This window comes from Buteo buteo, chromosome 7 (genome assembly GCF_964188355.1).
Source record: "Buteo buteo chromosome 7, bButBut1.hap1.1, whole genome shotgun sequence".
In the NCBI taxonomy this organism is placed as follows: Eukaryota; Metazoa; Chordata; class Aves; order Accipitriformes; family Accipitridae; genus Buteo; species Buteo buteo.
This window is the reverse complement of record NC_134177.1, coordinates 40,198,251-40,223,882: the sequence shown is the minus strand read 5'-3', so window position 1 is coordinate 40,223,882 and position 25,632 is coordinate 40,198,251. Positions and strand designations below refer to the sequence as shown.

The window sequence follows — 25,632 nt, the reverse complement described above, 5'->3', positions numbered from 1 at the left end:
AAGAGAGATTAACCCGGAGAGAAGGAGGTGTAGAGACCCTGGCACAGTGTGTGTGCAGGCAACTTGGTTGTACTGTTCAGCAGTTAGTGAATCCTGGATTAGAGAGGATGGTGCAGAACTTGCCCAAGAACTCTGCAGTGCTGGCGGGTGAGTTGGCATTGGTCAGTCTTCTGTCCCAGGTCTGCCCAGCTTCTCACTGAGCAACAGACAGATAATTTGGAAAGGGTAAAGAAAGGATAAAAGGAAAAGAAACCTATCCTGACACTGAATTGTCAGTCAGATCCTTCAGCTCTTATTTAAATGAGCGGTTGCACTAGAGTCAACACCATTAGGCCCATGTTTGTCTGCTCCGACAGGTTACTGCAAGACCATACCGCAGCAGTGGAGCATCTTGGATGCTGGCTTTTCACAGAGATCACGATCTCTGTATGAAACAAAACTGATGTAGCAAGTGGTGTGAGTTAATATCCAGCCCAATGCCACCTATGTTAAAAGTGATTTGAAATCTCAGAAAATCTTGTGCCTTGATGTGATCTCTTTTCCAGTAAGATGTGTGTGCTCTTACTGGCTTTCTAAAGGAAGGGAGCTGTCTATGGATCCTGTAACTACTGGAGAAAGGAGGCAGTTTTTATTATTATTCCATAGTGGCACAGGTAGAAGGGTCTAGAAGTTGTATGGCGATAATAAGACAAGCAGTGGAGACAAATCTCATTTGTTATAGTAAGTGTTTTCCAGAGTATCTTTGGGAGGATGCAAATTGCTGTCTTTTCCACTTTATTCGATAACCTTGCTATCTTGCTTCCAGGTGAGGGAGGATATTAGAGATTTTTATCTTCTGAAGCAGAGCTAAAGTGGGGGGCAAATGAGATGACCAGTTCAGTGGATTAAATGTTCAAACACATCTCTTAATCTGGAAAGACCATGTACTTTGCGCAGCAAACTTTGCTCTTCGTATTCTAAAAGCAATGTCACTGTGATGTCTGGAGTAGCTAACTGCTGCTCCCTAGAGCTGCCAGGAAAAAAACCTTCCATCGTGAAAAAGCAGGTGTCAAGCAAGAACCAGCCATAATGTCATACACATTTTCTTTTCTCCTCTGTTCAGTGAAAGGATGCTTTCCTGTGATATGAATGTGCTACATGGTTGGGACTGGAATAATTTCAATGTAATACTTAAATCAGACAGACATTAAAGATTCTCAGCCTACAAAACACTACTTACATCCATTATCATCATCTGCAAAGATGAAAAGAGCTTTAGTCTAGTCTCCCTTATGTAAATAGAGCCCCTAGAGGAGCAAACTCTTTTTCCAATAACCAGAAAAGAATTAAGTAAGGTTCTCAATCAAGAAAGAATTTTGCTTTATAAAAGCAGATAATAACAGATGCAAAGACTTATTTAACAAAAAACAGCTCTCATCATTTGGCACAGTTGCTGCTTTAATCTGGTTTGTCATTTTTCTCCCTCGTGCAGAAAACGTAATGTCCTTCTTGTATCCTTGTTTGTACACATCACCTCTTGTTCCTTTAAAGAGTCCAAAGTCTTAATTTAGAACTGTTGATGGGAATTAGGGCTGTGATGTTCTCAATTCAAAGGTTGATAGCCTGAAAACACAGGGAGACTCTTAAGAGGAGCATGATCAGAGGAGAGGTTTAAGCCTGTCTCTACCTCTTTGACAAGCACTAGTGCCAGAGCTCGCCCAGGGCAGCAGGAGCGCCTGGGAAGCTGCTAAGGGAGGAATAACTCGCCTAGAGAATTTTCCCTACCTCTTTAACTTGCTGGCTCATGCCCTCGAGCAGGACTTTTAGCAGTGATGCTCTCTGATCCTCACATCTGCATTCTTCTTATCCAAATCAATGTTTCTTCCCTTTCGGTTGGTCTTTGAAGGCATTTCTGTGCCGGCTGACAGGATTGTGGCTGTCCGATCCCTCTGAAACTGTCACAGGATGTTTAAACAGCTAATAAACAAAGGGGAGAGCCTTACCAGAATACGCAAAGGCAGCAAAACGCTGATGTACCAAAGTTCAAAGGAGCTTTAGAGATCACTGATGAGTTGTAGTGGTTGAAAGTCTTCTATGGGACATAAGAAGGGGCAAATTTAGGCTCGCTGCTACCCAGCCGCTAGCCTCAGAGATGTAACTCTCTGACAGCACAAGGCAGGCCTTTCAGCTCTCAGGAGAGTACAGTTTGACAAGGTGCTGCAGCTCTGTGGCATAGCCTGTGATAGGGCAGCGCTGGTGAGTCTTCACGTAATTGTACACACAGCGGTAGCAAAACACAAAGCCGGACGTGGACAGGGCCGTGGCATTGACGCGAATTTTGCGGCACAGAGGGCACACGGTCTTCAGTTTGGGTAAGAGAGCTGAGCCGGACCCGTGGTCGAGGTGCATGGGGGGTGGAGGAGTTGGGAGTGCTGTCAGAGATTTGATCGTCTCTTGGTTTTCTGAGGAGTACCACCAGTCCAGGAACTGGAGGAAGAACACGCTGATGGACAGCCCGGTGGACAGGGAGAAGGCAATGCCAGCCAACGCTTTCCTCACTGCTGACTGCACTTGTGTTTTAATGCTGTAAAAGAGAGAGAAGATAGGGAGAAATCGTTACTACTGCACATTTGTCCATCTGCAAACCACGGCAAAAAGGACTTGGGCAGTAAGTCACCGCTTTATACAGGTTCTTAATGCTAAGGAAGTTGGTCAACATATGTCATGTTTGTAACAAGGCATCTGCTAGGATGTTTCTCTCAGATTCTTTGTATTTTAAGAAAGCTTCAAGTTCTGTTTTGTTCAGAAGTCTAAATTGAAGAGTTTGGATTGAGGGGACCTGGACCACAGAGCGTTTCACTCACGGATCGTTGTTTTACAGGCCATTGAGTGTGGCCATGACTAGCTGCTGCTCAGAAAAATCAGAAAGCTAAGTTTCAGTCCTTTTAGCAATATTGTCCCTGCTACTTGTTTCCTTATTTACACTAATGATATACCCTTTTGGAGCATGTTTTGCCAGAGGTAGACTTCATCTTGAAGAATTTCTGGAGAACAAGACAGTTTTACTTGCAGCATCACCTCTAAACCAACACACCTCCAGAGCCCCCTAGAGAGCAGCAGCTAAGTCGTGTTCTGACATACCTGTGTGTTTGACTTGTGGTGGCTCCAGCCAATTTCTTCTCCAGGGCCTGCATATCCTCTGCAGTTAGTCTGACGAGGCGAACACCAGCCAGCCGCAACATGGGGGAGTGATGCTGAGCTTTCCCAAGGATATAGCACAGTTGCTGGATGAGAAACCAGCCCTCCCAGGTCATGTTTACAAAGGGGTAGGCAGCTAGAAAGGCTCTGTAAAAGCGCTTCCAGGATGATGATGGAGGGTGGATGGAGTACTCATCCTCTTCCCTCAGGCTGGACACCAGTTTCTCTAGCTTTCCTTTCAGGTAAGGAACAAGAACCAGCAAGAGGAGAGACTTCCAGTGCTGCCTCTTTGGCAGGCCAGCAGTGGCCAGAGGCTGCTGTCTGTGATCTCCTATTGGTATCCTCTTTAAGCTATAGAAGTTTTCAGAAAAGGAGGCACTGCACCTGGTCAGATAGTGCTGCTGGAGCAGCAAATCCAGAAGGACGTAGATCTCATCAAACCAGTGCCAGAGGAAGCCGTATCGGCCAGGATTAGATTCAACAAGCACCTATGGAAAGGGACACAAAGCAGAAGGAACTGAAAGCAGAGTAATGTGCTAAATGACAGAAGCTATAAATTATGCCTCCAGTTCATAAAGCGAGCTAGGTGGGTCAAAACTGTTACACTGGCTTGTGAGCGTGGCCAGAGGTAAACCCTGGCGATGAACGGCTCAGCACAGAGCACAGGGTCCCTCTCTGCAGCAGTTTCCCCACAGAATATTCACCCTCAAGACACTGTTCACCTCAGTGCCCTGCTCCCCCGCAGCGCGGTGCCCGCCAAGGCCTTGCAGGGAGGAGGCCGCCTCCCGCCCCTCCTTTCCTCCCCTCACCCCAGGCCTGCGGCCTGCCTCGCCCTTACCTTGACCAGGTGCTGCAGGGCGGGTTTCACGGCGGCCATCAGGCTGTCCTGAGCCACCGCCTCGAAGATGGAGGGCCGGTCGTCGCCGGCCGAGGGGGCCGTGAGGTGGGCGCCCAGCTCCGCCATGGCGCCGGCTGCGCCGCGCCCCGCCCCTCCGCTAGGGGGCGCCCCCGCCCCGCAGGGCACCCGTCTAGGCGCAGCGGAGCACCGCCCCTCCCCTCCTCTTCCGGAAGCCCGGCGCGGACGACGCTCTGTCTCCTCCCGCTCCCCTCTATGGTGGCAGGGGCGCGGCCGCTCTAGGCGGGGGAGGGTTTATTCTCGCTCCTCGCGAGTCCTCCCGGTTCTTCCGCTCCGCTTCCGGTTCCGCCGCCGCCCCCACAGCGGTGTGTCCGTCCCGCCGCCGTGAGTGGGGCCGGGGCCGGGTCACTGGGAGAGGGAGAGGGGGAGGGGGGACTGGGATAGGGTGGGGAACTGGGAGGGGCTGGGGTGGCACTGGGAGAGGATACTGGGAGGAGGTATGGAGCACTGGGGAGGTCCTGGTGGAGTACCGGGAGGGGGGACTGGAAGAGGGTGGGGAGGGTCGCTGGTGGGGCACGGGGAGGGGATGAAGAGCACGGGTGGGGTACTGGGATAGGATGGAGAGAGGTACTGGGAGGGGCTGGGGAGTCATTGGGAGGACGGGGCAGGTGGGTGCGGAGGTACTGGGAGGGGCAGTGGAGGGGCGACGGTGAGGGGTGGGTGCTGGGAGTGGGGACTGGGCCGTGGGGGCACTGGGCAGGGGCGGGGGTGAACGCTGGGCCCTGGGAGGAGGCACTGGTCGGGGGTGCGGTGGGAGGTGGGTGGGCTGGAGCTTGGTGGGACTGGGGAAGGGAGGTGGGATGGGAATGTGCAGAGCAAGCTACTGGGATACTGGCGGGACTGGGCAGGATTGGGGGCTGGGTAGGTGCTGGGGGGGGGCTGGGGAGGGGAGCTGGGATTGGTGGGGGATGCTCCTGCAACTGGGGGGTACTGGGAGAGGTCTGGGGGATGCTGCTGCAGGGGGAAGGTGGGTGGGCAGGTGTTTTGAGGGGGCTGGGGGTGCCTTAGAGGAGGGTGGGTGGGTGCTGTGGGTGGTGGAGGGGCTGCAAGTCCTGCTGGGGGCTGAGGCTGGAGGCATGTGGGGGGGGGGGGGGGACTGGTGGTAAAGTTGTGATGGGGGGTCTGAGGAGTGAGGAGGTGGTAGGAACTACAGGGCGCTTGAGAGTGGGGTGGGGAGCACCAAAGGGGTGTTTGCTCCCCAAGATGGAAACAAATTACCTGCCCCTACCACATGCTGTTAGGGCTGGGGGTTTCTAAAGCTGAGGCGCTGCTTTCCCTTTACCATCCATGTTCAGCCGCTCTGTTTAGTTTCCTGATGCTCTGGCAGCCGAGCCACTCTTAGCCTATTGTGTGGCTACTTGAGAGGCTTTGCAGGTGAAATGGGTGCAAATAAGAGGTGGTGGCACCAGCTGGACTGTAAGCCAGGTTAAACCAGGGTTCACTTCAGAGGTTTAGGGGTTCAACACTGGATTTTTTCAATGTTAGGGAGCATGGATCAATACTGAGGCCTTAAACCTGCCACCTTCCTGTTTACACCTATGTGAAATCAGTGGTGGGGAGCTGCTCAGGCTGTTGTTGGAGTCATGCATGGGGCAAAGCAGGTGTCGGTCAGACACAGGATCCAATTTTCTGTGTGGTTTTGGGCTGAGGAGGCTTATCTTCCTGGTTATGATGATTCCTTAGTCTTTTAATTTAATATATTTTTGGTTCAGTCTACATTTAAATGTCAAGCCAGTGTTTATAGCATTAAGCACTGCCAGAGCTTCTGGAGAAACTCCTCTGTTTCATCTCTTCTTGTTTGCTGGGGTTGGAACAGGAGCCTTTTGCTGTCAGCTTGAACACTTCTTACCTGTTTCCACCTTAGCAAGTGCTGGACACAGAATGATAGTAAGGAGGGGGCAATCTGATATAGATTTTCACCTACAAATACAAGAATGTTCATGATGTTGTTGTAATTTATCTTGGCTCTCTTCAATTTAGATTTGTGCACAAGCAGCTAACATTTTCTCGAGTTATTTAAAATATTGCTATTTGTATATCTGGGCTATTTTGTTTTTGGCCTTCATTTGGGACTTGCTGTAAACCACGCTGAGTTTGCTTAGTGGATGAGATAATACTCAGTACTGCTAGCAAGCTGTCTCTGAATAATGTGCAAAGCAAGCTCTGACATACACAAAGCAAAAATCTGTGCGCTCATGAGGAAAAGAGCTTTCTCCTGTGTTGCACTTGGAATATGGTAGTTTGCTTATTGACCTGTCAGATCTCATTTACGTCTATCAAAATGGGTTGTAAAGATATGTGCTGTGCTTAGCCTTATCTGAGTCTGAGTGTTTCTAGGATTCTTCATATTTCCAAGTATGTGATCTGAAGTTAAAAAAACAGTGAAGTGTCCTGCTTTTGGGTTTAAAGATCGTCTCTGAAATTCAGCAAGGTTTCTTCCTCTTGTGTAGCTTTATGCAACTGGGATGATGTGTATGGTGGTGTTTTTTTCACCTTGATTTTTCTCTTTAATCTGCTGCTGTGGCCACTGTTAAAAGAGTATCGGTGTAGCTCAGCTGGGGAGGTACGATCCAGTTTGATAAATTCACATGTAATGCAAACAAAGAACGGCAAGGCTATCTTCAATGCTTTTTGCATGGCACCATGCCAAATATTCTCATAGAGGAAAACATTTAAGTCATCTTCTAAGCTGTGCTCAAATCCAAAGGACTGTGTCAGCAATAACATTGCAGCTGAACACAGGCTCTGTTTTTAATTATAAAACAAGACCCACTACAGATTCTTCTTTCAGGATGCTGTGATTTTTTTGCTGGAAAGATTGCAGTGTTGTGGCTCATGCAGCTTTCCCAGCCCAGCCTCTGTTTTGGAAGGACGGCAAACCTCTCCTGCAGAAGGAACGTGCTTCCACAGCTGTCCCCAGGCATAGTTTGCTCTCCAGCTTGGCAGGAGCAGAAAGTGAGAGAAATCAAACCAAACCCAGTAATACTCCTAATTGGGATGAGACAGTAACCATGCAGGCACAGGGCAGGCAGGAGCTCCAGGGAACTGGGCTAAGCAACAGGTTGTTTCTCATCTGGTTGCTTGGCAGTTGGACAAGATTACAACTGCTCTGCATTGCCATGCTGTAAAATACATTGAAGGTGGTAGAAATTGTGGCATCACCCCTTGGCTGCTGCTGATGGGAATTTAACTGCTGAGGTATTAAGTTGTTCAAGGTGGATAGGGGAAAAAAGCGTGGTAGTGGTGTTGGCGTTGGTTAAGGGATGAGGAAGGAAAGCGTTAAGAAACAGCAAGCTGGTTGCACTGCTGGGCAGTGTCTTGGGGTTCAAAGCTATGCTTGTCCTTTTGTTGCTGAGCCAGCAAGACCTACGAGGTTTAGAGGCAAGACAGGCAGCTTTTAGGGAACAGATGACTTGCTGCTTTGCTGGTAGCACTTAAGGTCATGGAAGTACGTACAAGAGAAGGGGAATTGGTCAAAAAATAGAAAAAGGAGGAAAGACGTAGGAAAACCCTTTTGGGGGATGGTTTTAGGGTCATAGGTTCTTAGCACTGATGCAGACTGTTTCCTCAAAAACAGTAAAACTGCCCACTCCTATGCTTGTTTTTTCAGGCAGTACTTGAAAATTGTTTGAGTCATATTTGTCACAGAGCTGGCAATTGTAAGAATAAAATGATGGATATCCACGTATGTTTGGGCAATCCCTGTATTCTAAGGTATTAATAATTTGGTTCCGTGGAGCAAGAAAAATGCTGGTGAGACCATTCTTGTAGCTCTGCTAAGCGATTGCTGGCCCAGCAGCATTTTTCAGTCCTGTCCACAAAAATGCAGTGCAGCACTGAAATAATAAGCTTTTGTGTGTGTCAGAGGTGGGATGTCAGATCTTGGCAGAGAAAGATTTCAATTTCAAGCTTGAGAGAACTTTCTTTCCAAAAAACTGCTTTGCATCTCCCGGGAACAAAAGAAGGGAAAGAAATGAAAGGGCCTCGGGGTGGGTATTGCAAGTAGGATTAATTGTTCCTTCCATCAAGATGCAACACAGGAAAGTATCGTTAGGGGGAGTTGACAGTTTCCTTTGTCTGAAACATGGACTTCTTGCTTCCAATCGAGATATTAAATGTGCAGTGCTTTTTTTGGAAAACGAAATTGTGTACCCAAGGGAAAGACAGCTGCAGAACATGTCAAGATCTGCTGATTATAAGGAGTTAAAAACTGCCTTTTCCCTTCCGAGTTTAAAAAGCTGGGCTGAGCACCACTGCTTTCCCAGCCTGTCCGCCTCAGGCTGTTGTGTTTTCACTAACAGTGTTCATCCGAGCCCTTTAAATCCCTGGGTTTGCCAAGTAATATCAGCAGCAGGTGCAGAATGAAGATTGTGAAACTTGTGCCTGTGGATGTAAAGCACTTGCTTCTTGCCTTACGTTACGCACTCACCAACTGTCCTTTCTCCGAGTTCCTGCCTTGCAAACTCAGTGTTGTCAGCTGCAAATGCTGTTTGACTATTTGTTCTTTTTTTATTATTATTCTCAGGTGTTTTAAGGAGCTGGAACCATGACGGACTCCAAATACTTCACAACCAATAAAAAAGGTTAGTGTTAAGCTGGTGTAGTGGATTGGAGGTGGTGGGTGGCTATTTTTATACAGCTTTTTAAACTGCATGCAGAACTTGTGCTTTTCTGTCAGCTCTGTCCCTGTTTTTTGTCTTAATCATCCAGGGAGAAACTTCGAAAGTAGGTCACGTGGTGACAGAAGACAAAACTGATGTCTTATACAGTTTTGTAATGCACAAAATGACCCAAATTGCTGCTTTTTCAAGGATCAGAAAACAAAACATTGGGATTTGAGTGCAGATCTGGTCAGAGACAGAGTTTTAGTTATGGGCTAACAAGTTCAAGACTGGGGATGGTTGTTCTGTCGGGCATCACAGGACTAAATTGATTGAGAGACATTTAATATTTAAGGTATAAGTGTATATCTCTACATCAAGCTGTTGCAAAGATAATGGGATTTTCTATTGCTGTTTCCTCCAAAGCTGCAGTTCTCCGTTTGACTTTCCCTTGGCTTTACTGTAGGTGTGGTGGTCACCTCACCTGAGGACAAACTGCTGCCCTTAAAAATGGAGAAGAGTGGAAAGGATCTTTGGGGACATTTTAGCCATTCACCTGTTTCAGAGCAGGGCTTGTTCTGCTGTAACTGTCCCAGGCAGATTTTATTTTCTAGCCTGTTCTGAAACAAAACACTGTTGCTGACTGCATTTTAAGCCTGATTTTGCTCATCCTTCTCCAGTAGATGTGGAAAATAGTTTGCATTAACCTCTCCTTTTCAGAATGGCTGAATGTTTCTGATGAATGCTTGCCAGTGAAAAAACTACAGTGTTGATCTATTTGTTTCATAAAGCTTCAGAATGAGCTCATAAATTAAGCAAATGCAGTTCACATCTTTCTAAGGAACGACTCTATCTGTAAGTTCAGTCCTAAAGGCAGGGTTTTCTGGGAGGGCTGCAAGACACCAGCGGGCATTACCTGAGCCCTAGTGAGCGTGCTGCTGCTTGCTCAGCTTCGTGCCAGAGCACGATCTCAGTGTGAGTAACACAAGCATCTCTGTCTCAGGCAGGAGGTATGATGAGCGGTTGCTGCACTGTGTTCTTCAGAACAGTAACTTTTCTTTTTTGAAGTATCTGTCAGTCTTTTCGTGTCAGGCTCTTCAGTGATTAGTGCTGCTGGTCTGACAAAGTGGCATTGGTGCATAGGAATTGAAGGTTAGGGACTAGAATGTATTTTGTCAGAGATATTTTGATATTTGTAATGTGTCCTCAGCCTGTGGCTTCCAGTGGGAACACTGCTCGCTCTCCTTCCTGGGGAAAGCTGTCAGTTGGGAGTGTTATCCTGCTCACACTACTTGCTCTGTCTGGAACAGGCCTGATAAGCAGTCTTTTGTAGGTGTTGCTTTATTTTGCAAACTTGCTTTGTCACTTTTGTGATCCAGCCTGAACTGACTTTCCATGCAGTAATATCTGGAAGAATTAGTGTTGTGGAAAAGGCTGCTTTGGCAACCTTGGAATCCAGGCAAGCCATGTTATATGCTGCTTTTGTTAGTAGTAGCTCTGTCTTTCTAGCTTGGAAGGAATTTGTTCCAGTGGACTAAATTTGTGCTTTCCTGTTTCTGCTGCTGTGTATCATGGCATTTGGGCTACACTACAGTCTGCTGTTTTCTCATTGCATTCACAGGAAGCAGGCGATGATGAGCAAAAGTTTAAAAAGTCTGGGCAAAATTCCTAGCTTAGTTCTTTTTCTTGCAGGCATGAATCTGGTGTCTCCAAATATCTTTTCATCCTAGTTATATAATAGTTGCCTCTGAGAAACAGACGCTACAGTGATGTGATTTAATGTTCTAGAAGTGGGAGAGCTGCAACATGCAGCGTGGTTCTTGTTAACTGCTTTTTTGTTAGCAAGGTATAGCCCATATCATTCTCTTGAGTGTCGCAGCTTTGCTTCTCACTGAACCATGTTCTCCATAAAGTGTGACAGCTTCCACATGCTGCTGTACCAGTTTTATGGGAACAACAGGCCAGGAAAGTAAGAAGTCACTCTTGAACTATCCCTATAGCGAGACCCTTTTCTTCTTCCAAGAGGCTCAATCTGTTTTGTCTTCTGCCAGGAGAGATTTTTGAACTGAAGGCTGAACTTAATAATGAAAAGAAAGAGAAGAGGAAAGAAGCTGTAAAGAAGGTTATTGCAGCCATGACCGTGGGGAAGGATGTCAGGTAAAAGCAACTTTTCTTGTAGCTGTAGCAGCTCTGGTTGTCCTGGGACTCAGTCGTAGTGGGCACACATCTCCATGGAACAGCTCTGAGTTTGTCATCTCAGTGTGGCTGGATAGTGAGGCTGGCTGTGTCCTTGCCTGTACTGTGCTTGAGTCACAGGTTTCTCAAGCTCCTTCCTGTGACCGAGAGCAAAAGAAACAACTTGTTTTCAGTGCTGGTTTAGCTAGGTGCCAATAGCTCTTTTTATTTAAAAACCCATCCGGAATTCAATCATTTTGTATGTCGCTTTAGAAGATGTTTTCTCACTGCTTGCTAGCCTCTGTTTTAGTGTTAGAAAGGTAATTCCAAGTGTTTTTCTTAGCCTTACTTGTCATAACATATATTTAAGCTACATTTTAAAATGAGTGATTTTCAAATTGAATGTTTGCCTCATGGTTACTAAAGGACACAGGCATTTACCTTCTGCAGTGCTGTCCCCAATACTTTTTTCTGTCTTTGAGACAACCAGAAAAACTTGCTTGAGTGAATGCTTTCTCCCTTACAGCTTCTCCTGTTACTGGAGTCTACCATAAAGTTGCAGTAGTCCTGGATTCATGGCACTGTGGTCTGTTGCTACGGAAATTAATATAAGGTTGCAAATTTAGCATCATGACTTCATCATAGAATGAAGGAACAGACAAACTGGAAGGAAGAAAAAATAGTCTTTTTGGCCAGCAGCACTTGCCTTTCACCTTTAGATCTCTACAGCATACCTGAGAGCTGCAGAAATCCTTGTGTAACTTGCTGTGTTCTTCTGCAGTGCTGTCTAAAGATTGTTGCTTGATATTTGAGTGAAATTCAGCTTGTCAGCGTTTAAGCTCCTGATCACTCTGGAGCTTACTAGTGTGAAATTTGGCAGGTTCTTTGTAAGTGTCCTGCATTACCAAAACATTTTTAAGCCACTTTTTTTTCTTGTGGGTTCATTTCCAGGCCTGGCATGGTAGAATTTTGTTGTTTGGTGCACTCCCCAATTAAAACACCTTTAGGAAATTGCATTAGTTTTCACCTGTTACAGAACCAACCTATGTTAAAGCCCTAGAAGAGATTAAATGATTATTATAAAAGCCATTGTGAACTGTTTGGGGAGGGAAGTTGACCTCTCATTAGACAGCAGGGTTCCTAATGTGGAATTCCAGTTTTCCTGGCTTCCTTGATATTGTTACTGTCCCCTTTTCATACCATGCAATCTCACTACTTTTTCTTTATTCTTGCTTACTGTTGTCAATCCAGCTCACTCTTTCCTGATGTTGTGAACTGCATGCAGACCGACAACCTGGAGTTGAAGAAGCTGGTCTACCTGTACCTGATGAACTACGCCAAAAGTCAGCCAGATATGGCCATCATGGCTGTTAACAGCTTCGTGAAGGTAACTTACTCACACAGCTCATCAGCAAATGGTCCAGCACAGTGGCTGTCGCCACGTCTCCTTTGTCCGTTAGCCTTTGTGAGCTGTTGTTTATCTCTGCTTTTGTACTTGAGTCTCTGGGCTGGGGGTGCTTGTAGAGGAGCATGCTGAATCCAGTAGGTCTGGGTCCTCCCTCTCACTTGCTGCTGCTCGTTATTGCAGAGGAGATTACTTAAGCGCCCCTGCAAGTGCTTATGAGAGAGCCTGCTCCAGGGAAAACTGCTTCTATTGTTTTAATAATTGTCATTAAAGACCAACTTCTGGTATTGGATAACAGATTTATTGTTTATCTTCCAGCCTTTGTAGTATCTCTGATTGTCCTGGTTTAAACCCCAGCCAGCAACTAAGCACCATGCAGCCTCTGACTTACACCCCCCTCCCCGCCCCACCCCCCCCCCACCCCCCCCCGAGTGGGATGGGGGAGAGAATTGGGAAAAAAAAAAAAGTAAAATTCGTGGGTTGAGATAAGAATAGTTTAATAGAACAGAAAGGAAGAAAATAATAATGGTGATAATAATTACACTAATAAAATGACAACAATAATAATAATAATAAAAGGATTGCAATATACAAGTGATGCACAATGCAATTGCTCACTGCTTGCTGACTGATGCCCAGTTAGTTCCTGAGTGGCTATTCCTCCCAGCCCCACTCCCCCCAGTTTATATACTGGGCATGATGTCACATGGTATGGAATACCCCTTTGGCCAGTTTGGGTCAGCTGTCCTGGCTGTGTCCCCTCCCAGCTTCTTGTGCCCCTCCAGCCTTCTTGCTCTGGCTGAGCATGAGAAGCTGAAAAATCCTTGACTTAGTACAAACAGAACTTAGCAACAACTGAAAACAGCAGTGTGGTATCAACATTCTTCTCATACTGAACCCAAAACATAACACTATACCAGCTAGTAGGAAGACAATTAACTCTATCCCAGCCGAAACCAGGACACTGATATATGGATATCTACTTCTTGTTTGAATGTTTCAGCTGTGCTCTGTGTCGAAAACCTTTATCTCTGGTGAAACTGAAGGACAATTCACTGGAAAAATAACAGCCTGATTGCTGTATTGCCTTTAATTCTGTTGTCAAGTTGCCTCTCCTTGTCTAGGAAGTGTTATTTCAGTCCCACGTTATGTAAGTTAAAACCTGGTGCTTAGAAAAAGTTTGAGACTCCTCCTAGAGTATTATAAAATCTGAGACACTGGGGAATCTCATCATGTTTTAAGTTTCTGTTGGGGTGCCTGAGGCTGAAAGAGGTGAGAAGACCTACCTAGGCTAAGAGCAGGTCTGCTCTTCTGGCCAAAGAAGATGTCCTATCTTGCTCTCTGGAAAGAATATCATTGTCTGTCATATCTTCAAAGTGTAATTCTGTTAGAATGGACTAACAAATGATATTTTCCAACTTCATGCTTTTCTGTGCAAGGGAATGTCTGATGTCCCTTTTGGTAAGTTTAGGGACAACTGTTAGTAGAGAAAGTGTTGACGCTACTCTGCATTAGCTCAGCACTTCACGCGCAGTTCACAGTTCAAGGTGTTGAATACACTGGTAAGACATGTCACTTCTCTTGTATGATTTAGAAGTGATGCATTCAGGTGTTTTTTCAGCTGTAGGAAATTTAAACAGTGAAAGGTAAATGTAGCATAGGCTTTTGTAGGTCATTCTGCAGCCATATTTTACAGACTGATTTTGGAGGAGCATTGCTCAGAGGTGCAGATGGATTGGATGTATGGAAAATGATGTAGTCTTGAAGTATGAAATGTTGTATTCCCTTCTGCTTTTTCTTTTTCCTCATCAGAAAGCACCTCTAGACTAGCCTTTGCTTAGTGCTTCATATGTTGCAAACATAAGGGATGCTTGTGTCTAGAACTGATGGCCTGTGAGAAATAGGCCTTGATGACTGTTGCATTGTGTTTAGTTGTTGACTTTTTCCCATTATATTTTCTTGCTCCTTCAAACCAGTAAGGCTGGAAACCAGTATATTACTTTGTCTGAAAGTTGCCTGTCGCTAGCTTTTGGGTGGTGAGAGCTGCCTTTCTAGCTTAGCTGTAGCTGCTAGATCGTGTTGAAGAATCTTTGCCTGGGAGAACCAAAGGGACACTGAGATCACAATTTTACAAGCTATCATAGCCTGAAAACATCCTGAGATAATGCAGAATGTTTTGTGAATGAGTAAGTTCCACCTTTTATCCCTGATCTGAAATAATTGCCTCTTTTTAGCATGTAAGCAGAGAGAATCTTTTTGCTTTAAATAAGAACAGCCTGATTCTGGCTGCAGGGAAGGTATCAGTGGCTAGTGGTGCAGATTTGTTTACTGCATATTCTATCCCATTGCAGGACTGTGAAGACCCAAACCCTCTCATCCGTGCTCTGGCCGTCCGTACGATGGGATGCATCAGGGTTGACAAGATCACTGAGTATTTGTGTGAGCCTCTTCGCAAGTGTCTGAAGGATGAAGACCCTTATGTACGAAAGACTGCAGCTGTCTGTGTGGCAAAGCTGCATGACATCAATGCCCAGATGGTGGAGGACCAAGGATTTCTGGATTCTCTGCGTGACCTGATTGCAGACTCCAATCCCATGGTAATGTATATGTCCTTCCAGCGCATTGCTTGAGTTTGTAATGGGAAGATAATCAGAAACGCAAAGGCTTTTTAATTGCAACTGGTGCACTGTGATGAATGCATTGCTTAGAGAACACTTGTTGCCTCAGAAAACAGGAAATACTTTCTATTCTTAGATCTGTTTTGGCTTTTGCCTGTTTTGCCTGTCTTGAGTGCTGCAGCAAAAGTTCAACTTCCAGGTCAGATGAATCAGAAGAGTAAGAAATACTTGATGCTGCTACCTTCATCACAGCTTGTAGCTATTGTTTTCCTGCAGGGTTTGGCTTTTCTTGGATTAAGAGGTTGGATTAGTTCATTCACTAATGCAGGTAAATCCACTGGTCTGTAATGAGTGGAGATAAATCAATGCTTATGTTTTTAATAAAGTTAAATGAGTCATCAGAGCAGAGGTGGAGATCAAGACCAAGAATTTCACAGGAGTACATTTACCTACTAAATCAGTATTTCATCACGGTTGATGAAGGGTCCATTTCCACGCCAGGCATCTTCCACTATTACTTTGTAACTGAAAGATTGTGGCTGATGGATTGGAGTGCCCCACTGCATAATCCTTTCATTCAATATTTTTTCCTGTGATCTACTAGAATCCAGTGAGCATACTGATATCGCTGTAACTCTTAGCAGGGAAGAAAACTTGTGCAGTTCAGTTTAACTCAGAGTTTAAGGATTTGACTGCTACTTTTTTAGCTCTTTTAGAGCACAGATCTGATTTGACTCCACTTAAAGACATAATTTCACATTAGTGCAGGTCTAACAGCTCTTTCTATGGTGCATGAATCAAACCACGTAAAGCAAATTGCTGTCCTGTTATAGCTGTCTTTGGGCAGGTTTGGATAAACAAGGCGCAGGTGGTAAGGTACCATCCCCTTTAGTAGGAGGGTGAAGGCTGCTGATTGCTTTTCTTATGGCTTTCTAGAGACAGTAAAACTAAGTGTCTGACTTTCACAAGCACAAGTCTGAGCAGTGGTGCCTATCAGAAGATATAGGTGCCTCTTGATTCTGATATCCGGCTCTTACAAGCTGTTCTTTTTGTATGCCTCCCTGATTTTTTTTTTTATGCCAGGTTTCTGCATGAATATTGATTACCACTTGAAGATGTTCTGTCTGTCTAGGCAATTTTGAGGCATATAGGGGAACACCTGCTTTTTTAATTTAATGTTGAGGGTGTGCCTCAACTGGAAACCAGTATATTACTTTGTCTGAAAGTTGCCTGTCACTAGCTTTTGGGTGGTGAGAGCTGCCTTTCTAGCTTAGCTGTAGCTGCTAGATCGTGTTGAAGAATCTTTGCCTGGGAGAACCAAAGGGACACTGAGATCACAATTTTACAAGCTATCATAGCCTGAAAACATCCTGAGATAATGCAGAATGTTTTTGTGAATGAGTGTCTCCATGATCAGGTAGAATGCAGCCCTGCCTGGAAGCTCTTTTTCAGTAAAATGTATGTATCAGTATTGGCTATCAAAAGAAAGATTACTGAAAAGAATGGTACAGATGGATCTATCCTTATGGCCTATTCCTCTGTAAATGATGCATCTCAATCATTGCAACCTGTTATCTAAACTCATTCATATTTATATTAGAAATGTTTCTCCTCTTTTGATGACTTGTGGAAATAGGCAACATTAGACACTTAATGAATGACACTTACTTGATGGGGCTGCTTCAGTTCCACATAAATGCTGGCCCCTGGCATTCACTGGCTCACAGGCAGCAGTGAAGTGCGCTGTGGACGGGGATATAACCTACTCTTCTAGTCTTGGTTCCAACTCTTTAATTTTCTTCTGCTGATTACAGCCACATGGATATGAGTTGAGGAGCTCAGGCTGAAAAGATGTGGTACTTCAGGAGAAATTAATAAGGTTTTGCTTGCCCTTTCTGCTTGTTGATCTCTGTGGAACTAACTGTTTTGGTAAGTGAACCATTGGCTGTTATGAAAGCACCAATATCTATTTCAAAAGTACATTAACTTAATACTGACTTAAATGAATGGAGAGAAGAGGATAAATACCAAAGGGCAGTGTATGCTCCATTTGCTAAATAAACCACCAAAAGTAGTGTAGGGATTCCTAATAAAACATCAGTACAACTACTGACCTTCTTGATGGTGATGAGGATGGACTGGGACAGCAAAACCTCTGCAGCTGCTGCAGTTGATTGCAGCTCTACAACTACTGAAGCTGTGCAGGATTACAGCACCTGCCTCATGTTGTACTCACCTGCTCTTCCCGAAGCTGAGGATTCACAGCAAGAGAATGCAATTTGGAGGAGTTATGGTGATGGAGAGGCCTGTGGTGTGTCTTCAGATCTGCAGACTTTGAGAGGATCATGTGGCTGGTGTTCAGTGTACTGTTTTCCCAGGTTTTACTGTAGACAGGGCATTATATTCTTGCTTTTTAAGGGAGCATGGGGAGAGATTTTATCAGGTTTGGGGCTCTTATAGCTGCTGACTTAATACAATATTTAATCTGGTTACAATTTTTAGCAGATACAGACATTCCTTCTAGTTAAGCTTATCACTTTGGTCCCCTTTGAAATTCACGCCTTTGTGGCACAGTGATTCCCTCAAAAGTACAGGAGCTATCCATCCCTAATTAAGGTTCATCTTCCTAGTCAAAACATCCAGCTCATTGCTGCTTTCTCCACGTGAAACTCCAGTGGGGGTTCCTGATGGCCAGGAGTTGTGTTTGCCAGATAAGTTATATTTGTGTGCAAGTTGATATTTATTAAGGTATTTCTCCATGATCAGGTAGAATGCAGCCCTGCCTGGAAGCTCTTTTTCAGTAAAATGTATGTATCAGTATTGGCTATCAAAAGAAAGATTACTGAAAAGAATGGTACAGATGGATCTATCCTTATGGCCTATTCCTCTGTAAATGATGCATCTCAATCATTGCAACCTGTTATCTAAACTCATTCATATTTATATTAGAAATGTTTCTCCTCTTTTGATGACTTGTGGAAATAGGCAACATTAGACACTTAATGAAGCAGAATTTTGTAGACAGGAAACCCACACTTGTTCTGTCTTCTGAGAAATGAGGATTTTGAGCAGGAGCTAAAAAACTCCTGTTGAAAAATAGTCTTCATGAAGGGTTTTATTATGGTTTTGTAATTGGCTGCCTCTAGCACATGAGCAAGCACTAAACATTCTAGCTGGGTAGAGTAACAACTCCATCTGTGGCTTGCTAATTGTCTTGTAATTGTGCAGAGATCAGGATGTGTGTTTCTATCAGCTCAAATCGCCCTTATCATAACAATGTCCAAGTTGGAGGTGACCTTGTCAAAAACATTTTGGGGTTGGGTTGGGTTTTTTTGTATTTTTTGTCCAATAATTTGTCATAGAATTGTGCAAACAGATTGGGGATGTGCAGGGAATTGCTTTGAAGTCCTGTTAAGGTGCTGTAGGTGCACAGCCAAGGTGCTTTCCCCCTTTATCTGGGCTTTTTGTTGTCAGGATTTGGCCTTTGTTCAAATACAGTAATACAGTGATCTTTTGAACAGTTGTAGGATTGCACCTTTCCAGATGAGCTGGTTGTAGTTGTGACTAAAGGACTGAGACCTGAGTCTGGTAGTTCACTAGCTTTTTCTGAAAAATCTCTGTGGTAGCTTTGCAGTTTCTCCTGGATGAATTAATTCAAAATTCTAATTGCATATGTACTGATACGGATATATATGGCAAGTTACCAGATGGGTTGGTGGCTTACTACATTTCAGCTGAGTTATATGAGATGTCTCAGCTTGTGCAGGCAATGGGCCAATAATGCATACAAGGGCATGGTTCAGTTATTGGGTGGTTACACTGCAGAAGTTTGATTGTGGAAAGAGTCTTTAATCTCATTTTACAGATGGGCCTGAAGTGCTTGTGGCTGCTCTTCGTCACTTGGGATCCTGCCGAAGAGTTTCCCTCCATAGAGGGAACGCTCATTTCTTCCCGGAGCTGTCTTAAGGCAAACCCTTCTCCTTTTTTGCTGTGCTTTTCCTTACATGAAGCTCAGCAGAACCAGGTCTGGATGAATATAAAGTTTGGGACTGGCTGCTTTGGGCTGTCAGTGTGCTGCAGCTGGACTTCAGTCCTCAGGGCCTTTCTTGCTGGTACCGTTGGTATAGTGCAACTCAGAAGGCATGTCCTCCCATAATCCTCATGTTCTAACAAAATATGATTTCAGTATGATGTCCCAGGATTTTGTGTACTGTTGCTTGTACACAGGATGGCAGGTTACTGCAGAATGCCTTTCACACCCAGCAACAGCAGCAGGTAATAGTGGAATGAGAGAGGTAGGTCTGTTACACACCTACTGATGGCCAGAGGCTCTCTGAAGTCTTGGACAAACTTTTTTTTTTTCTTTTTCCTGATACTGTCTTGTTCTGACGTTTGTGAATCGGACCTAATGACGGCTCATCGTTGGAGCCTTGCCAAGTGCTGAGCCCTGGTGATGAAGAGCAAGACCACGAGATGGCAGCAGTTTAAAGCAGAACCAAAGCTGTTGATCACTAGACACCTTATTTTGTAACTAGTTCCCTCCTGGCTTTTATCACTGCGCTTTGTTTTCTTCAGGAATGTAAATATTAGCAGAAAAACCTAAGAGGAAATCTATCTTAAGTCTTACTGGTCTTTTAATATTTGAATGGAACAACCTTTCTTTCCAAATATTTTCAATCCTTGAGCTTCTAGGGTAGCTTTTAAGCCATGGAATAGTTTTTTTGTCAATCTACCTGTTATCCACATGGCTTAAATTAGGTTCATGTCACCTTCTCCCAGTTCTTTTCTAGGTGGTGTTGGGTTTTTAATTCCTTCTTGTAGCATTTCTTCATCTTCATATTCTGCTTTGTCACTGTGATCTGCTGGATCAAAGCTTTCATGGGTGTAGCTGTTCTGCTTCCATGGTTTTGTGGGGTGTATAGACGTAGCACATGCTGTCCAGTAATATGTCATGTTTTACACTATCTACACATCACTCTTTATTGGGAGAAACGCTGTTGTGAATCAATACTGAGTAAACTGAGATCACATAAGAAGCTGATTAGTAAATACACCAAGTGTGTGGAATATAATTAAACTCTTTTGTTGTGCCTGAAGGTTTTTTTGCCTTTAGCATTAACCTGCACTAAGAAGGGAATCTATTGAGATCTGACAACTAGAGGTGGTGAGGTCCCTCTTGATCTAATCAGAATTCCTTCTGGCAGTACTGAGTTTCTGTAGTTCACAGACTAGACTAAAAACCTGTTGATATAAATCATAGTGCTCTTTTGTCTCTCCTGCTGAGACTGCAAGCCATGTAGGTTCCTCCTCTGCCAACCAGAACTTCAGAGTGTATGTTTGGGCTTCTTGGATGGCCTTATGGAGGAAGAAGGTCCACCTTTTGTTCTTTTTTCTACTAGCTGGCAAGCAGTATGTCTTTCTGAGATTGTGTCCTGAGGAACAAGCTTGTTTAGAAAAAGAAGCAGCTTTTGCCTCCTGGGCTGTTCTCCGCTGCGTACTTTGCAGGAATTTTATCCCTCTCTGTATAATAAAGCTGAGAAATGAACCCCTTGCTGAGAAACTGTTGGTGGTCCTCTGAGTCCCAAAAGGACTTTGTGGGAGGCAGTCTGGGACATGGCACTTCCCTTATACAACAGGTCGTGGAACACCACTGTCTTCATGGGCACAGGAAAGCACTTGTTCCTCATGGGGAAACTTGTACTTCTCACAGCTGTGTGTTTTATCCTCTGCACCTGATGTTTTATCTAGTGCAAGGAGTGAACAGCCACTGCTGGATGAGTTAATGATTCCTGCTCATGAAGGTTGTAAGGACTTGAAACTTCACATCCTAGTATGGAGCTGAATATTACTAGGAGCTGTGGGTTGTGCCTCTGCAGCATGTTGTCAGCCTGGAGCTGCCTCTAAGGCACCCTGGCTGCCCCACTGGCCAAAAAATGTCCCTCTCTTCAACCTAGGTGTTGCAGAATGAAGGTTGTATCTTGAAGTCCCCCAGCCATGTCTGTGTTGGTTCTGAGTGTGGTTTGTGGGTTTTTTTAATCTGTTTGTGCTGCAGGTGGAGATATTTCCTTCTGAGAGAGACTTGATGGCATTTGTAGGCATCAGTAGGTGGAATTTGTTTACCCATTGTTGGATATGTTACAGTGAACAGGACCATTGCTTAGGGGCTGATGAAGAATGGTGGCTTCACTTTGGGGGTCTTTAATGGATGTTCCTGCTGTTTACATGAGGCTGCCTTGGAGGGAAAGGAACACTTTTTGCAAAGCAAGCAGACAGCTAGCAGTAGCAAGCTGGAAATGAAATAGGTAGAGGTTGCAGAGGAGCCTGTATAAAACAGTGGCTATGTTAATGTATGTGGTGGGATGCTTGAAAGAGGCAATGTGGAAGATTGTGAGTTCAGAGTTCAGAAGCCAGCTGTGTGTCTGTGTTGCAGCAGTCAGACTGCAAAGATTTAAACTGGGGAAGAAGGAAGACCTGCCATCTGTAATCAATGCCATGGCTTCTGGTTAGCCAGTCTGATCCCACTTGCTCTGCCTATGGTTGTGGCTTCGGGCTAAGCTTCTGCAACTGCTTCCCTAGAGGAAGGCTGGAGTCTGACTTTACTGAGTAGCTAGTTTTTTCTCCTGGTTGTTGTCCTAAACAGATCTGAGGGAATTTCAAGCCTGCATGTGGGACGTGATTTTTTTGTTGTTGTTTTTGGTAGGCTTGTGGATGAGGGATGCTGGTCTTGACCACTTTCCATAGAAGCTCTGCTTTTCCCTGCCTTTTGAATACTAGCACTCTGGCAGAGAGATGCAACGAGTTTATATGATAATGCATGAATTTCCATGACTCCGCAGAGTCTGTCCTCCCAGACCCCTCATCTATAAAGCTTAATTCACAAATTCATCCAGCAGAGACCCATGTCCTTCCAATTACTGCTACCAGTATGTGTCTAATTTCCAAAATGTTAGTCTTGCCGAATAGATCATTCCAGGATCTCTAGTACCAATCAGGGTCCAGGGGAATTTCGTTGATGTGTGTCTAGATGTTACATTTTCAATCGGAACAGACACTTCTAGCTATTGACAAGCACCATTTGTCAAAAAATGCTGTGGCTATGATGTTTTGTAACTCTGCACCCTGCTTTTTAGGGCTACATAAGGTTTTTGTTGATGCTTAGCTGGTGCTTTTCTTATAAATAGCTGCTTGGATCAGACACAGCCCTGTTTGCCACTGGATGGTGCCAGTGAGAACCTCTGCAAGGAAAATTGCAAAGGGCCTTACAAAAAACAAACAAACAAACAAAACCTGCAAAAGAAACCTTCCTGGTGTGTGATAGGTGCCTGATCCAGGCTGGGATCAGACCATGGTGCTTTCTGGAAGTAGCACAGGGGGTTACGGACCCTCAGTGGCTTCTTATAGAGCTTAGTTTCCTGCACTGTGGGGCTCAGCTGTACCAAGGAGAAACCCTTTGTGTTGAAGCCATCCCTGGACAGCTTCTTGTCTACCTACCACAAGGGGTTCAACAGTTGGGGGAAGTATGGTTTTCTGTCTTATAACTAACACATTCTGATTTTGCAAGGACATGAGAGCGGGCACAGAGTTTTAGTCTGCCACAAAGTGGCATTTTTCTGCAGTGCATAGTAGGAGCAGAGAAGTGCAAAAACCAGTTAGGGCAAGCACGCCATGGGAAGCATAACACTTTGACTTCCCTTTCATTGCCACCTCCAGAAAAAGTCATTCCACTTGCAAAAAGCAAGCAGGAGGTCTTCCCCACCCAGGCAATTTTCGGGACACTGTCAGGAACTGATCGTGTATCCAGCAGTGCAGTTCCAGACTTTTAGGTGCTAAAGTACAATCTCCTGGAATGGAATTAATGGAAGATGAATGACTTACCCAGAGCCCTGGAAATCTGTCACAATTAAGGCTGAACAGGCGAGCTGTTACTTTCCAAGATGATACATAGACTGAGGATGAGTTAGTCTCCCAGAGCTTTCATTTAAAGCTGTATACGTTGCATGCATTAACAGTGTGAGAGGTTCATATAGGCTCTCTGACTTGCCTGATTGGGCCATTTTAATTGTTCATAGACCTTTTCTAGGGAAGCAAAGTAAAGGAGGCCTGTAGATAAAAGATACAATATGAACAGAAGTAGGGGTCCTGTAATCTGGAGAGAGTTTGCCTGTGTTAGTACTTGTTAGGGACCTTTCAGGCACACAGCATTGTCTGTGGCCATGAAAATGAGCGGCCCTGTGAAATAAGCATCCATGCGAATGCCCCTAATATCCCATCTGGGAGTCTGCTTAATGACACAAACGTACCAGGCAAGCTCAGAGTGCTCTTCGAAAATGTCAGCACCTTTCTGTTCTCGAAAACATCATGTGGTGCCTGGCTCCCTTGAGGGTAGGAGCCTCCAGCTATGTGGGGAAGGCTGCCTTTCCTCAGCATCTTCTCAGAGCCCCTTAATTTTTCTTCCTTTTCTTCATTTTCTCCCCATTTTAATGGGATGGTGAGCCAGAGGTTCCTGTTTTAAGCAGCAGAACATTGTATTTCATTAACTCTGTTACACACTTGGTTTAATTCCCAATTAGCCTGGGATGCTAGCAAAATAATCTGATTGCTTTGACTGTTTGGCGTTCTAGATCTGCCTAGCTTCCCTCCTGTCCCCCCACCCCCTGCAAAGCTTTTCCGTGTGGGTTGATAGGCAGACACTCAGGTTTTCACCCACCCCCTTTCCTCCTTGTTAATGTATTTTATACCATTTGCTCTGAGATAAAGGTTTGAGCTGCCAGAAGGAATAACTGGCAAATCAGTGTTCCTACCTCTGCAGCTCTCCGTGAGGTCGGATCTGGTCTCTCCGGCTGCAGAAGGGGTTTGTCTGTAGGTGGGTTTAAAGATGTTGGGTTCTTGTTAAATCTGTAATGTAGTTTTGAGTGGAGGGTTTATTATTTTTTTTAGTAAGAGCTTGTGAGATTTAGTTATCCTTATCCCAATGACACTTCTCTGAGAGTCTAAATTTGTTGGGAAATTCCAGCCAAAAAGCAGATTTATTGTCATTCGGCTCAACTGTGCTCTAACAGGATGTTGCTGTGACTGCATTTGAATAATGTTGAAATGTACCCAGGGTGAACTGATTTACATCAGCAAACCAGGGACCTATAATTATTATTATTAAATCTTCAATCTGCTCTGCATTTGTACTTCCTAGGTGTTTTTTTTTTTTAGGCTGAGTCTCATTGGTTGGTAGCTGTTAGCTTAAAGACAGTATTTTTAATTGCAAATCAAGTGAGGCATTTTGCCATAGAGTTAACTTATTAAGCTTTTAAAAGCTTTTCCTGTTCATTAACTGTTTGGGCTCACATATCTTTGGCTGGTGGGTTGACCTTGTTTTTTTTCATTATTTTTGAGAACTAAAGACTATACTAAATGTTAGTTGCTTGTCCTTTTAGTCTCCTTCTTCCAATCTGTGAAATAAGTTACACAACTCCTGGTTGGTTTCTCATCAGAATGAACTTGTTGCATGTTTTGAAAAGCAAGGAGTACCTCGTTTGCTAAAGAAGCTTATGGCTTTTTTCCTCAGCCGAAGTGTGGCATTGGCTGTGAAACTTGTCCAGTTCCATGGAGGACTTTGTCCTATACCACTTGTAAAGCTTTAGCTTTACTTTTAATATGTCCCCCAGCAAGTACATCATCACTGCTATTTATTTTCAAGGGAAAAAAACCAACCTGTTGTGTAACTTATTATATCACTTTGTACCTTGTACTTGCTGTTCAGTGCGGTTGGACTTCATTATCTTGTGTTGCTCTGTTAAGGATGAAGCATCAACTGAGTTGAAGACTTAAGGTTCAGCCTTGATGTTGTAGATTTTCTTTGGCCAAAACATCTTTCTAAATAGTTCTGATGACACTTATGTGACTGCCAAACTATATACTAGGTTACCAGGTGACGTAATACTTGAATTGGTGTTGACTGGTTCTTAATAGGCTTTTTTTTCCATACCTAAGTGATAACTGTTAGTATCCCAACTGTGGACAGAGCTTCAATCTTTGTTTACATGTTGCCTGAGCCATCACTTAGAGAGAGCTGTCAGCAAAGCCGGAGTCGTTGTGTACTGGAATGAAACCATGCAGTGCCAGCTTGTATTGCTCTATGTTCCTATCTCGTAATGAAGGCGATGGCAGTGCCAATGAAGAGAGGTGAGCATGCATACTTGAACCAGTGTTTATGTTGGACTGGTTCCTGAAATCTGTTTTCATTTCAACTGTGCTGCGGCTGTGTAAAAAGCCTTGAAGATGCTAATTATTTTTGTTGGCATACCATAACATATCAATATGTTCAGTGTGAATCGCCAGCAAGTACTTTTTTTTTTTAATAAATGTTGCTTAAAGTTTGAAGATATTCCCCATCCCTTCCCTTATCCCCTTTTGCTTCATTTATCTCCTTGTCACCAACTTGACAGCAGCACTGTTCTGCTGAGGTAGAAGGTGAGGACCAGCTTTAATTGTGGACTATGAGATTATAGATCCCAGCTCGTCTGGCAGAACTGAGCTGCCACCAGGTGTTTCACAGCCCTTCTAGTCCTTTTTTTTGTAACACCCAAGGAGACCACAGCCCAAGCTCCTAAGTGCATCTTGCTATGTGACACTCTTTCTCATGGATGCTTTTAATGGAAATCTGACATCTGGTGGGCTGTCATGTAGTGTCCCATCCTCAGCTTTGATTTAGACACTTGCATGTATGCTGCCATGTTAGTTTCTGAA

The 25,632-nt window shown here is 44.5% G+C and overlaps 2 protein-coding genes across 5 annotated transcripts in view; one reads left to right on the top strand and one right to left on the bottom strand.

The window, feature by feature from the left end:
- Window positions 1-606: 606 nt before the first annotated feature.
- Window positions 607-4,254, bottom strand: PEX12 (peroxisomal biogenesis factor 12). Of its 2 annotated transcripts, XR_012651060.1 has the most exons (4): window positions 4,016-4,254; window positions 3,121-3,665; window positions 1,765-2,563; window positions 607-1,602 (listed from the first exon to the last, which is right to left on the bottom strand). XR_012651060.1 is itself a non-coding variant. In XM_075032554.1 (3 exons), exons 1-3 carry the CDS (start codon window positions 4,139-4,141, stop codon window positions 2,164-2,166), a joined length of 1,071 nt encoding a protein of 356 aa, XP_074888655.1. In that variant the 5' UTR covers window positions 4,142-4,254; the 3' UTR covers window positions 607-2,163. The 2 variants fall into 2 exon arrangements, 1 of the variants encoding a protein (XP_074888655.1); XM_075032554.1 differs by having other exon boundaries at window positions 607-2,563.
- The window catches only part of AP2B1 (adaptor related protein complex 2 subunit beta 1), an 82,414-nt gene continuing 61,018 nt past the window's right edge, over window positions 4,237-25,632 (top strand). For 2 of the 3 annotated variants that reach the window (XM_075032553.1, XM_075032551.1), the window contains exons 1-5: window positions 4,237-4,417; window positions 8,619-8,676; window positions 10,746-10,851; window positions 12,121-12,256; window positions 14,626-14,871. In XM_075032553.1, the coding sequence (XP_074888654.1) occupies window positions 8,640-8,676; window positions 10,746-10,851; window positions 12,121-12,256; window positions 14,626-14,871 (525 nt within the window). In that variant the 5' untranslated portion in view covers window positions 4,237-4,417; window positions 8,619-8,639. The remainder of the gene's footprint in view (window positions 4,418-8,618; window positions 8,677-10,745; window positions 10,852-12,120; window positions 12,257-14,625; window positions 14,872-25,632) is intronic. The other variant, XM_075032552.1, reaches the window with a different exon arrangement.

What these genes read in the sequence shown, in the direction of transcription:
- PEX12 (XM_075032554.1), bottom strand. Translation starts at nt 4,141, where the DNA reads ATGGCGGAGCTGGGCGCCCACCTCACGGCCCCCTCGGCCGGCGACGAC. An exon ending in CCCTGCAGCACCTGGTCAAG is followed by an intron (nt 3,666 to 4,015) that starts GTAAGGGCGAGG and finishes CCCTTTCCATAG; the next exon opens with GTGCTTGTTGAATCTAATCC. An exon ending in ACCACAAGTCAAACACACAG is followed by an intron (nt 2,564 to 3,120) that starts GTATGTCAGAAC and finishes TCTCTTTTACAG; the next exon opens with CATTAAAACACAAGTGCAGT.